Below are 13,470 nucleotides of genomic sequence, written 5' to 3'. Positions count from 1 at the left end.
GAACGAATCAAAAAGTTCATGCTCAAAATTATTCAAAACAAACCCAATATGTTATCACATTTTCGAATAACTGACACGGAGTTCGAATAAGGCGCGCCATAGTTTTATTCCACGACTATGTCTGAACTATGCCCACTGCGAAGCCGCACAGCCTGTCGTCGCGGTAGAGCTGCGTGAATTGAAGGGTTATGAGCAGCGAAATGGATCCTTCGTGTGATGTCATTCATAATTTGATTTTTTTTTTAAGAATATTCTTAAAAATAACGAATATTCGTATATTCCATTCGTATTCGATTCGATTTGTGTCTACATTATTTGTATTCGATTAGAAAGAAAAACTGATTTGTGCGTATACGATTCACCGTTGAAAAATAAGTATTTGCACCCCCGAACTTAAAAATATTTTTTTCTTTCTTTTAAGGGCGTATGCTTAGACTAGTTCGCTCTTTTTCAAAACTATCCTCTTTACCTGACTCGCTCCTGGACATCCGAGCAGAGCTCTAGCAGAAATCTGCACTTTGCAGTTCCAGATAAAAGATATCTGAAATCCCTTCTATCCGTCAGCAATTTGAAAGGCACGAAAGGAAGCGACACGAGCCGAGCTGCAAAGCCCTAAGAAAAACAGATCAGGGGAATAGGAATTTTTCGGAAAGGGACACGAGAAAGCGGTGGCGGTGGAAACGTTTATTAAGCGCCTGGGCAAACCGAAGTGAAGAGAAAATCGGCCCCTAACTCCCGCGAGCCTTTAAAAAAAAAAAAAAAGAAAAAAAAAGAGGAAAAAGTGATTGGTGGAAAAAGGAAAGAAGTGAAGTGTGAAAATGCCATGAAAACGCAGACAGAGGCACATAATAGCGCCAAGAAAGAGTTGGGCTGCATTCTTGGCAGGCTCCATAAGTGCTGCTGCGCGCACGCAGGGTTGGGCGCGCAACGCTGTGCTCTTCCTTCTCAGCGGGGGAGCACCCTGACCGCATACATTGTATCCCTAAAAAACGGGTAGTGTTGCAGGAGACAGTCCCGACATCCCTCGCTCGCAGCTACAGCATAGCGCAGCCAATGCTTTCTGCTGCAGCTTACGCATGAGACACTGCATCGTCTGCTGTTCATGATGAAAGCAGACGACGCTGTCAAGGCGCACTGTAGGCTTAGAAGGTGTTAAGCCTCTTAAGAAGTTGTCTGCTCAAAGCCAAAATTGTCGATAACAATGAGAACTATACATCCTCAACACTAGAGGCTTTAGCAGAGGTTAAACTCAGAAACGAACGGTGGACCCCTTTTCGAACGCCCATACCCGCTCAGCCGCAACAGCGTGCACCGCTGTTGGGTGCCGCCGCCCACCCTCCGCTTTGCTAGCGCGTAGCCCCGTATAGGACTCGAGTGCTGATAAGCGCGGTATACAAGCATGCTGGAGCACCAGTCGCGAGCTCTCGCGGACCTGCGGCCCTGGCGCAAGCTACGGTTGTTGCTGCTGCCGCTTCTGCTGCTACTGTCGTCGTCTGTCTGGTTAGCAGCTGTCTTATGCGGCGAGCGTCAGCTCGAATGGGTGGCAGTGGGAAGACGAGAAATGAGGTCACGGGCCCGTACCTGTCTTTGTGTCTAGACGAAGGACGCCTGCAGCGGGCCACGCGAAGTTTACAGACTCTGGTGTTGAGTTTGTGCGACCTCCACGTGCTCAGACTAACCATGAAGGGCAACCTTGAGAGTACGTGTGCGATGCGCTGTATACGGTGCACTTTGTGGTGCCTGCGCGCTTGCATGAGGCCGAGAATAGAACACTGCACAGCTGAACGTTTTCCGAATGTATGTCTATAGCAAGGGTGCATTCTTCCCGGCCAATATGAACTGTGGCCCGATTTCCTTAACGTTCCTTAACGTTTAGTGCGAGGCAACCAATGGAAGCTATATTCACCTTTAACCTTCTTGCCCTTCTACCCTTTCCATCTCTCTGCCTTAGGCATGCAGTTATTTTTTTTTTTTCTTCATTTCTTTAAGGTTTAAAAATTCTGCAGACTCTGTTAAACGTGCGTGTACAATTCTGCGCTCGAGTGATGTGCGTGCGGATAGCTTTTGTTTGTCCACTGAGCGTCTGCTGTGGAGGAAGATAGTTTTCCCGCGAACGGAGGCATAGATCACTTTCAGAAGCACACAAGCGTGACCTTAGCCAGCTTTCACTAGCTGCTCCTCAAACCAGACTCCCGTGTGCTGTGCGATATCCGTGCACGTTAAAGAACCCCAGGTGGTTGAAATTTTCGCAGCCCTTCACTGCGGCGTCTGTTTTAAACAGTCTCGCTTTGGGACGCTAAACCCCATAAACCAAACCAATTGTAGTTGCTCCGCAATGGGGAAGCGGGAGAGCGAAAGAGAGATGTGCGCGCAGGTGATGTTAGAAAGGTGAGGACAGTGCTGTACACGGGCACACCTCAGCAGCATTCGATATATAATGTGAACGTAGTTCTATACAGGCTCAAAATTGAGGGGCCTGCTGTGGCGACACACACACGCACACACACACACACACACACACACACACACACACACACACACACACACACACACACACACACACACACACACACACACACACACACACACACACACACACACACACACACACACACACACACACACACACACACACACACACACACACACACACACACACACACACACACACACACACACACACACACACACACACACACACACACACACACACACACACACACACACACACACACACACACACACACACACACACACACACACACACACACACACACACACACACACACACACACACACACACAAACGCGCGCGCGCGCGCGCTTTCAGGAGTGCCATGACTAACCCCATGTTAACGACGGCAGAGCAGTTTTCGAGTGCAATAATGCGTACTCTTTCGTGTTGCCTAGTTCGGGCTGCTCTCAATAATGTCCTCATATATGCGGGCTGGCCAGTGCCACTGCCCTTTCATCGAATGGACATGCCACTACGTTTTACATATCTTCCATTGTGCAGGGACGACTGGCACAATGGAAGCATTAGAACACCCTACACCCTGCAGCATTAGTGCACTCTACACAAGCTGCGGAATGGTATATCGTGTCATCTTTTTCTACGTGCCGAGCTGCCTGCGCAGTGATTTGAGGACTAAACAACGCTTTTCATCCAGCTTGTTGCCAATGAAGCTCTTGCGACAAAAACAACACTTGTGTCCTTGACCGTGTGTTTGTTTCCGTGGCGTATTTCGTTCGAAGGCGGTATTTAAAAAATGAGTCGAGAGTAAACAGAGGTTGCTAGTCCTTTTTCTCCTTTGCCGACTGCTGGCGTAAGCTTGATTTAGAGCCGAGCAGCGGACAGCGCATTACTTACGCGTTGCTTTGGGCATTGCGCTGAAAGCACTTAGGTTACTGCGTCGCTCGACGGCCGAAACCATTGTGGCGCGCGGTTAGTGGATCAGGCGAGAGTATACAGAGAGGTAGCCAGTACGGTATAAACAAGCCGCTCATGGGATCCCAAAGAGGCGCGAGCTATAGAGCTGTTTATACAGAGCCGCTTTCTGAACATAAGTGCTTCTCCGTCGATGTTTCAGCGATAGAGTTGGGATTTGTGAATTTTTCTGTTATGCCTCGGACGCTGCATATTTGTTCATGCAACACGCATTAAAGGTTCCTTCCTACTGTCTTGCTGGTACTCGCTGGAAAATGGCTCTTCTTTTCGAAAAAAGAAATATATAAGATAAGTATGCTTAATAGAAGCAAGCTGCATACAACAATTATATATCTGCATCAACTGTGGCTGTAAGTCCATAAGTGAGTGAGTGAGTGAGTGAGTGAGTGAGTGAGTGAGTGAGTGAGTGAGTGAGTGAGTGAGTGAGTGAGTGAGTGAGTGAGTGAGTGAGTGAGTGAGTGAGTGAGTGAGTGAGTGAGTGAGTGAGTGAGTGAGTGAGTGAGTGAGTGAGTGAGTGCATTAACAGCAAGAAACTTGGAAAATGCGCGCGTGCGCTGAGCACTTTTAATTCTGTTCTTTTGCCTTGTTCTTTTACAGTGCAATAGCGGCCTGCTTCCTTATGGATTGTAGATTTTTACAGAGAAAAAAACTAAAGAAAGCTAATCTTTTTCACATATGGCGGGTCAGAACCGCATAGCGAAAATTTATTTTTGCTGTGTTTCAAGAAAACAGAGCAACCATACCATACTGCATTCGTCTCCGCCTGAAGAAAGTGCCGTCGCCGGCTTCTTCGCCCGGGAGCGCGCTGTCTCGGTGCTGTCTCGGTGCTGTGTGTTCGCCTTGGTGCTCGGCGCTTACCAAGGCGAAAAGGTATTTCCCGTACACCATACTACGTTCCCTGTATTTTTCGTTATTTCACTGCCACATCAGCTACTGCTGTGAGTCTTGGGGACAAACGTACAAAACTTATCTACTTCCCTTACAGAGACTGCAGAAGAGAGCATTGCGTATAATATACCGCGTATCTTTCGACTGCAGCAACAATAATTTATTTCTAGAAAATCGAGTACTTTCTTTAGAATCAATGCTTAAATACAAAATCTGTGTATTGGTAAATAACATCATTAATACTAGTATTCCTCTGCCACTTGATATTTTCTTGTTGCCATCTCGCAATACAAGACACGCATTAAATGGCAATTTCAACCTCCCTGCCTGCCACAATGTGTACGGAGAACGTTTAGTACAATTTTCTGGAGTAAAACATTGGAACACGTTGCCTATTAATGTAAAACTTGCAGGTAACTTTAAAATGAGTTGTAAAATGTTCTTTATTAACAGCCAAGGAGAGTTATGATCCCCTCCCCCCCCCCCCCCCCCCATTTTTTTTTTTGTGTGTGTGCGCTTGCGTTTTGTATTAATTGCCTATGAATTGCTTGCTGAAAAGTATTTTTCTCCGTGCCTGTTGATTCTTTTTGCTTGTCTGTTTGAGTCGTTTTTTTTTTGTATGTTTGTGTGTGTGTGTGTTTGTATGCGCTCATTACGGCTGCCTGACCAAGTTTATTCTGTACTGGACCGTCTACTAGCCCCCCGGCTATCGGTCCAAATATTCTTTATGTATTTCGTTTCCTACAAATAAAGATCACTTTGATTGATTGATTGATTGATTGATTGATTGATTGATTGATTGATTGATTGATTGATTGATTGATTGATTGATTGATTGATTGATTGATGTGTTTGCACTTCCTCCTTTCTTTCTTTTCTTTTTTTTTTTTTTTCGTTTTCCTAGCCGAGATAGTTATGCTTGACAAGCGTGGAGTGGGAGATGGTTGGTAGAGGTGGATAAGGGGTAGTAAGAAGTGCTGTGTACGAGTGCCTGAGAGACGACCGCCTCGGCAAACACGATAAACCCGGCGTGCCATGCAGGTGGCTGTAGGCGTCTCGTGCTTTCCTTTCTCGTCGTTTTACACCTTGGGCTTTTGGAGCCAGGCACGCGCATATGTTTCCAAAACTGGCGCTCGGCACGTCCCGGGTTGCTAGAAATCTACGCGCGGGAGCTCGGCACGCTTGCAGGGAGCTTAGCCTTTCGCTTCGATAGCTGGTCTTCTTGAAGACAGAAAGCAGCGGAGCGAAGAGGAACGACTGACTGTGCGCCGCTTCTTATGCAGGTGCTGCGGTTTGCGCAAAATAGTCCTCGTTCGTGAACTGTGCGTCGCTGTAACGTCTTACTGCGGAGGGATCACGCAGTCTTCTGTGTGGTTCTTGGAAGTAAAGAAAGAAACGAGAGAAGAAGCCGATGTCATAGAGAAACATTACCGTGCACAAAAAGAGAAAAGATGCCATGTCTCTGTTGGGGTCTGTTTTGCTTAATGGTGCATTTTCGGCACATTTTGTTTAGTCGCAAGAGCTGACCGCATGAAAGTGCTTTGAAGAATGTCAAATGAAAAGAGGTCTATTTATATATAGCTACCACATACATAACCTTCGGTGAAGCTCAGGAAATACATTACAATCTGACACAAATCTGCTTTCTAGCCTGTATGCTAGGAAAAGAATATGGTTCACTTCCCCATCTTGAGTCCATCCAGAGTTAAGGTGCGGTACTGAGGCGCAAAATGTATAACATTGAGCATCTTAAAAAGTTTGGCAAAAAAAACTAAGAATATGACCTTATAGCTGCAACACATATTTCTATTGCCGCTTCGACGTAGTGCTTACAATACACACGTAAATCTTCCTGTCCTTTGTTCGCCTGTTGTGTCCGCTTATAGACGCCGCTGATAAGCCGTGTTTGTAGAGCCTACCCTTTGTTTCCGTCGCGTTATGCGTAGAACCGGATGCGCCTTTTGACGCGTGTCTCAATCGTGTTCCCCTGGCTTTGTTTTAGGTGTGATCTATTGTCGGTAAGAAGGCATGCGCCGTTATTATCCACTGACTGCTTGCTTTCCGCGAAGAGGCGAATAAAATTAGCTGGAGGTTATTTCGAACGCAGATATGCATGCATACAAAGAAGAACATTTGTTTTCTTGTAATAAATAATCATGTTTAAGAACAACAAAAAACTGGGGAACTGTTTTTTGTCACACCGAGTGCATTGTACGTACACGTTGTCACTTAGCAGTTGCATGAAAGACGTGCTGTTATACGCACGCTCTCAACAATGTAAGCGTCCCAGAACAGTTGAAGCATCAGATAATACCCTAAAAAACAAAAGCACTGCACACGCACGAACACGCACAAAATTACACACGCGTACGTACGCACTAAAGATTAGACGCTCGAATTAGACGCTGAACCTACTATGCAAGTCAAGAACCGCATCGACTGGGAACTAGTATATGCTTTTAACCCACATATATTTATGTTAATCCTTCCAACAATCACTTAGTTATAAAGAAGCATTTTTTTACTGACAAAAACCGCGCCCATCAACTTAGGACATGATGCTGCGTATACTTCAGATTAATGCGTAATAAAAAGCCACTCATGAACCCAGGAGAGGATGCGATGAGATGGTTAACGATCAGCTTAGGCAATACGAGCCGGTGGTGTAATTGGTCCAACGTGACGGTGAAGCACGGACGAAGAAAATATAGAAAGAACGCAACGCAGCACTAAATTTTTACGACTGACAATACAGTTCATTAAATGAATCTCAGCACTGCTCTGCTTATTTTATCGATTTCTTCGACCGTGTGTCATGCCGCAGTGCGACATTCAGGTCACCTTGGAGATTCTTTTAAGGCAAGACAATAAGAAGCAGCAGCACGGCGTCTATTTATTTATTTATTTATTTGAAGTGCATTTCATTTTTTTACACTTCAGGAAGGAGGCCAAAAGGCATGACGCCTGACGTGGGCCTTCCTCCCTGGGGGAAGCAAATTGCATTTGGCACATGTATACAAAACAAGCAAATACAATATGTGTAGCGGTCATCATGACATCAGTTTCCACAAGCACATGAAACAAAATCCATTACAAAAATAACAATACCTGAACCTAAGGTGTTCTGAATGAATAAGAAAAAAAAAACAAAAAAAACATGGAACCATCACAAGCCACGACTGCTGGTACAGCAATCTACGATGAACATACAAGAACGAAAAACTGTGCAGAGCATGTTACAGTGAATTAAGATTTCTTGAGAAGAAGCAATGATGAAATACAGGAATTTATGAAAGGAAAGAAAGAAAAAGAATCATGTTCACTGATATGAATACACAGTATATCACAAGATGTACCAAAACGTCATGCAGTCAGCAGTGCAATCACCTGTCTCTTGTAAATTTTTTTACTTTTACATTGGTACAAGAGGTCATGGATATTTCTGTTTTCATTTAAAAGGGCAGTCATTTGATATTTAATCGTTTTAAATCCGTAATTCGTTCTTGCTTTTGGTGTTCTTATTTCCATATGCCGAAGGTGATATGGATTTTGAGGTAGTTCTGGCGTTACAAAAAACTGAGGTTCAGAATGAATTGTAGTATACGTTTCAAGCGCTAGCCGAAGAGTTTTTAACTGAAAAATGGTTAATAGCCCTAAGCTCTTCCACCACTGGTCCGTGCTTTCTAAGTAAGCTAGGCTAGCAGTTGCTCTAATGGCCTTTTTCTGTAGCAGAAACAAAGCATTTAAATTAGCCTGTGTTGTATCGCTCCATACCAGCAGACAATAGTGAAGATGCGATTGAATTAAACTGAAATAAAGTTGTTTTTTTAGCCATATTGGTAATAGAAGCCTAAATTTGTTTAGAAGGCCCACAGATCGCGAAATCTTTTTTCTTACTTGATTAATATGGTCAGTCCACAGCAGGTATTCATTAAATATAACTCCAAGAAATTTTATTGACTTAACACGCTCTATAACGTTTGAATTGTATAGTATGGTTGGCTCATCTCCTATGACTTTATTTTTAGCTCTGAATATTACATACTTCGTCTTCGTGATGTTTAATTCTAACCTATTGGCCCGCAGCCATAATGAGAGATTTTCTAACCAGATATTTGCTTTACTCTCTATAGTTTGTAAACTCGCGTCAGTAAAGAAAATATTTGTGTCGTCGGCGTATAAAACTGTCTCGGAGCAAGGAGGGATATTAATAATATCATTTATGTGAACTAGGAATAGAATGGGACCCAGTATTGAGCCCTGTGGCACACCAGTGCGTATAAGGCCGTAGCTGGAAGGTATGTCGTTGATCATTGTAAATTGCACTCTGGATGACAAGTAGCTCTCTAAAAGACTGAGGGCTGAGCCTCGTACCCCGTAGAATTCTAGTTTGCGTAGTAAAATTTCGTGACAGACTGAGTCGAAGGCTTTTCTAAAGTCCAAAAATAGCCCAAGTGTAAACATTCTGTTTTCGATGTTATATATTATTTTGTCTTTTATGAGAAGTAAAGCTTTTTCCGTAGATTTGTCCTTCTGAAATCCAAACTGTTCTTTGGCAATAGCTCCGGTCTTAGCGAGGTACGAAATAAGGCGGGTGTTGATAACTTGTTCGGCAATTTTCGCGAAGACAGGCAGAACGGATATTGGGCGATAATTATTAGGATCGTTATAGCTTCCTGTCTTATGTATCACGCAAACTCTCGCAATCTTTAATTTCTCTGGAAACTTGCCTTCTTTGATCATTTGGTTGCATATATGTGACAGTAAAGGTGCGATAATATCGGATACAGCTTTCACTACCTCACCCTTAATGTTATCAGCACCAACGGAACAATTATTTTTTAGACACATCATATACCTAGAAATTTCGGCTGTTGTTGTTGGCGAGAGAAACATTGAACATTTTGGACTGACTCGAAGAAATGACATTGGATCAGTGCATGTCGTTTGTGCAGCCTGATTTTCACCAACCGTCAAGAAGTGTTCGTTGAACATGTCTGATAAGGGACGACCTCTGAGGTGGACGCCATCTACCACAATTTCTACTGGAGTTGGTTGAGATCGTTTAGATATTAAATTGTTGTATGACCTCCATATTTGATTTGGGGCATGTTTATTAGCAAACGCTTTTGCGTAATATTCCTGTTTTGCGGTTTTCAAATCGGTGTTGAGTTTATTCCTTACGGTTTTATACAGTTTCAGTATATTTATGTCCCTACACTTTAAAAAATCAGCAAAGAGATTGTGTTTCTGCCTTATTCTTTTGTACAGCTCTTTTGTGACCCACGGCTTTTTAGACTTTTTGTATTTACAGCTGCGAACAAGAGGAAAGGCGGCATTATAGGCATTTTGAAATTTTTCTTCAAAGACATCGTAAGAGCGACTAGGATCCATTTCATTAAAAACATTTGACCAGTCCACTTCCGAGATCATGCGTCGAAAACAATTTATTGTTTCGCCATTAATTTTTCGATAAAAATAATTAACTGGGTTTCTAGAAAAAGTTTTCCTCGAATGGGGCAGAAAAATAAAAAATGGAAGATGGTCACTGACGTCGCATGCCATCACACCCGACTTGACATCGTTTGGTAAAAAGTCAGTGAAGCATAAATCAAGAGCAGTACCGGTACTTGCGGTGATTCTTGTAGGCAGGTTTATAACATTTGTGCAACTGTAGGTGGACATAATAGCAATAAAGTTCTTAGATACAGTACTCTCAGTTAATATATCTATGTTAAAATCGCCCAGCACGACAACAGATTGGCTATGTCCTGTAAGCGAGTGAAGTACACTGTCGAGGTAAGAAAAAAACCGTTCAACGTTCCCAGACGGTGGTCGGTAAACGAGAATTATAAGAACATCAGAAGATTCTGCAACAAGTACTTCAAAATCATAATCAACAACGGAAAATGTCTGTAGACAGGCATGTGATACACCATCACGAAAATAGAGAGAGACACCTCCCCCTTTTTTGCTGTCTCTGAACAAAGACACATCAGAATAGTTTTCAAATTGAACAACATCAAGTGAATCAGTGAACCACGTTTCTGTAAATGCTAAAACATCAAATTTATGGGCAAGTGAATTGAGATAAGTGTCAACGGCGTCTCCTTTATTTCGAAGACTTTGCGAGTTTAAGCAAAATAAAGAAAATGTCTTATTTGGGTGGGAAGGTAATCCCATTACTGTGCTGTTAAAATCATCTATCGCGTAATAGCTGTAGTTTTCTGAAAGTGCTCCGTAGTCCATACTGCCAGAGATAAAGAAGCAGAAGAAACTCAATGGATGAAGGTTCACTCCTCCAATTCATCGCTTTCAGCCCGAGTCGTTTCCTTGATGTTGCACAAATCTGCCTCACATGCAATGCGCAAAATGGGTTCTCCGGGGCCCTTGCGGACCATCACCTTTCCGTTCTTCTGCCATGTGAAGCGATAACCCATTTGCTTTGCCCTTGTGCGTGCCAGCCACAAAAGATGCTTGTTTTGTCGGGTAAGGTTATCGTAGAAGCGGATATCTGAACCACTATCGAAGACTTGCCTACCCTTGTCCTTCCAGTTCTCTTTTGTTTTCCTAGAAACGAACCTTACAAGGATGGGAGCCTCACGCCCCTTTTTTGCGGAAAGACGGTGGATGCCGTCAATATCGTCCTCGTCAAGAGAACAGAGACCAAGGGAAGCAGCCAGCTCATTGATTTTAGACAAGAGGTTTTCATTTTCTTCCGATTTGAGCCCATGTATCTCGAGATTCTGCCGTCTGCCATACTGTTCAAGCTCGTTAACTTGATCCTTTAAATCTAATATCACCTTCGAACTGCCGGAGTCTTCGACTGCTGCAAGACGCGCCTTGATGTCTGTCAGTTCACGGTCCTGCTTGGTTTGACGCTGGAGCACTTCATCATACTTATCAGACATGAGTCCAATAGACTCTTGTACATCAGTTACTATTCGCTTCAACTCGGGAAGTGCATTCATCATCTCAACTAAAGGCATCTGAAGGCATAGTTTTTTTTGCATATCTGATACGATAGCCATTAGTCCCTGTTGGGAGAACTCCTGCTGTTCGTTATTTGTATAGCTATTCACCGGGGAGGAGTCACCTGAACAACTTTGTTTGCTAGGCTGCCGCGCAGTGCGCTCTGACGCCACTACACATGTCCGACATTTCCACTGCGTAATGCTGCTATCAGCCTTTTTATTTTTATAGACTTTGGCTGTCAGACCTGAACATGCTTTTCCGATGTGGTAGTTGAATTCACACGTTGCACAGGTTACAAATGGGTCTTTGGGCGGGATAGCAGCATGGCAAGAAAGACACAGGTCAGGGTCCTCTAGTCCCGTAGGGTTAAACATAGCTATCACTAAGCAGTTGCACCCGGCAGCAGCAGCAGATGCAAACAAAAAAAAAAAAATAATAAAAGAAGCAAAGCCACCAACCTGCGAAGTGGAAGAAATGCGTCAGGCACTTTTCAAGACAAGCGTCGTCGATGTGCTACTGCTGCTACTGCCGAATGCAAATGCGGAGCGGTGCTTCCCAGTATCGCCGAAGAAACCTCGGTAGTTCGAATGTCGTGGCTGGGGCCAATGGGAGTAATCCAGATACGGTAGATGTTAGACGCAGATATGATCAGCAATCTTGGTAACCCTGCTCCGGCGTCGGCAGGAAATTTTTCAGGCGCAGCACAGCCGCAGTGGAGCCATGCGTCAAGGGTTGAGCTCGAGCGGAGGCCCAGCCGTAAAACTGCGAAGTGGAAGAAATGCGTCAGGCACTTTTCAAGACAAGCGTCGTCGATGTGCTACTGCTGCTACTGCCGAATGCAAATGCGGAGCGGTGCTTCCCAGTATCGCCGAAGAAACCTCGGTAGTTCGAATGTCGTGGCTGGGGCCAATGGGAGTAATCCAGATACGGTAGATGTTAGACGCAGATATGATCAGCAATCTTGGTAACCCTGCTCCGGCGTCGGCAGGAAATTTTTCAGGCGCAGCACAGCCGCAGTGGAGCCATGCGTCAAGGGTTGAGCTCGAGCGGAGGCCCAGCCGTAAAACTGCGAAGTGGAAGAAATGCGTCAGGCACTTTTCAAGACAAGCGTCGTCGATGTGCTACTGCTGCTACTGCCGAATGCAAATGCGGAGCGGTGCTTCCCAGTATCGCCGAAGAAACCTCGGTAGTTCGAATGTCGTGGCTGGGGCCAATGGGAGTAATCCAGATACGGTAGATGTTAGACGCAGATATGATCAGCAATCTTGGTAACCCTGCTCCGGCGTCGGCAGGAAATTTTTCAGGCGCAGCACAGCCGCAGTGGAGCCATGCGTCAAGGGTTGAGCTCGAGCGGAGGCCCAGCCGTAAAACTGCGAAGTGGAAGAAATGCGTCAGGCACTTTTCAAGACAAGCGTCGTCGATGTGCTACTGCTGCTACTGCCGAATGCCATAGCAGCAGTCTAGAGAGAGAGAAGCGAAAATTGTATTGACGTATATGCAAATGACCAAGTGGCTGCAAAGGCAGTGAACAGCTCATGAAATGTTGGCCATGGTGGCCTATATAAGCTACGGGTCCCCAACACCAGCAGGAGGCTGTGTGTCAGCAGTGTCGAGAGATACACGGCCAGAAGGGCAGCGTTGGTCGGAGTAGTAAACAAACCACGCCGCCACGCACTGGAAATATTCCGCTCGAGTTGCGAGCTCTGCACGCGTTCCCCGGTCCGTTTGTTGTTCGAAGGGCGAAGGAGAACGGCGCTTTTCTTGGCCCGTGCTGCTTCTGCCCGCGGACTCAGGCTTGGAAGGAAATACAAATAGTGCACCGCTGAACCGGGTCAGGCGGGCAGGCCGGCTTTCTCCGACAGAAATGAAAACAAATGAAAGTTTGCCTAACTTTATTTACTGTTTTGTCAGTTTTATTTTTACTTGGTATAAGGGTGTGGGTGTACGTGTATATACATTTACGAATTCTTTAACATAGTTATCCATTCTTGAGCAACGGGGGAAGCAATATACTCGGAGAACCTGAAAAAGGCAAGAAAGGAGAAACAACTAAATTGTGTTGCAAAAGACGGAGCGGAACCTTACAGAAATTTTATTGGAAGCCAAAAGTTCTTTTGACAAAATAAATTAAGTCTTTAAAAAAAAAAGATAGTGGAAGAA

General features: G+C 44.6%; 1 protein-coding gene across 1 annotated transcript; it reads right to left on the bottom strand.

Moving 5' to 3' along the window:
• Window positions 1-10,628: 10,628 nt before the first annotated feature.
• On the bottom strand, window positions 10,629-11,309 carry LOC146207518 (uncharacterized). Its single transcript, XM_084576885.1, has one exon. The coding sequence runs from the start codon at window positions 11,307-11,309 to the stop codon at window positions 10,629-10,631; it is 681 nt and encodes a 226-aa protein (XP_084433011.1).
• Window positions 11,310-13,470: the final 2,161 nt, after the last annotated feature.

This window comes from Amblyomma maculatum, chromosome 1 (assembly GCF_055883805.1).
Source record: "Amblyomma maculatum isolate TAMU_Amacu chromosome 1, ASM5588380v1, whole genome shotgun sequence".
Taxonomy (NCBI): Eukaryota; Metazoa; Arthropoda; class Arachnida; order Ixodida; family Ixodidae; genus Amblyomma; species Amblyomma maculatum.
This window is presented reverse-complemented; position numbering and strand designations above follow the sequence as displayed.

Excerpts from the sequence above, each read along its gene's own strand:
- LOC146207518 (XM_084576885.1), bottom strand. The coding sequence starts at position 11,309 with ATGATGAATGCACTTCCCGAGTTGAAGCGAATAGTAACTGATGTACAA.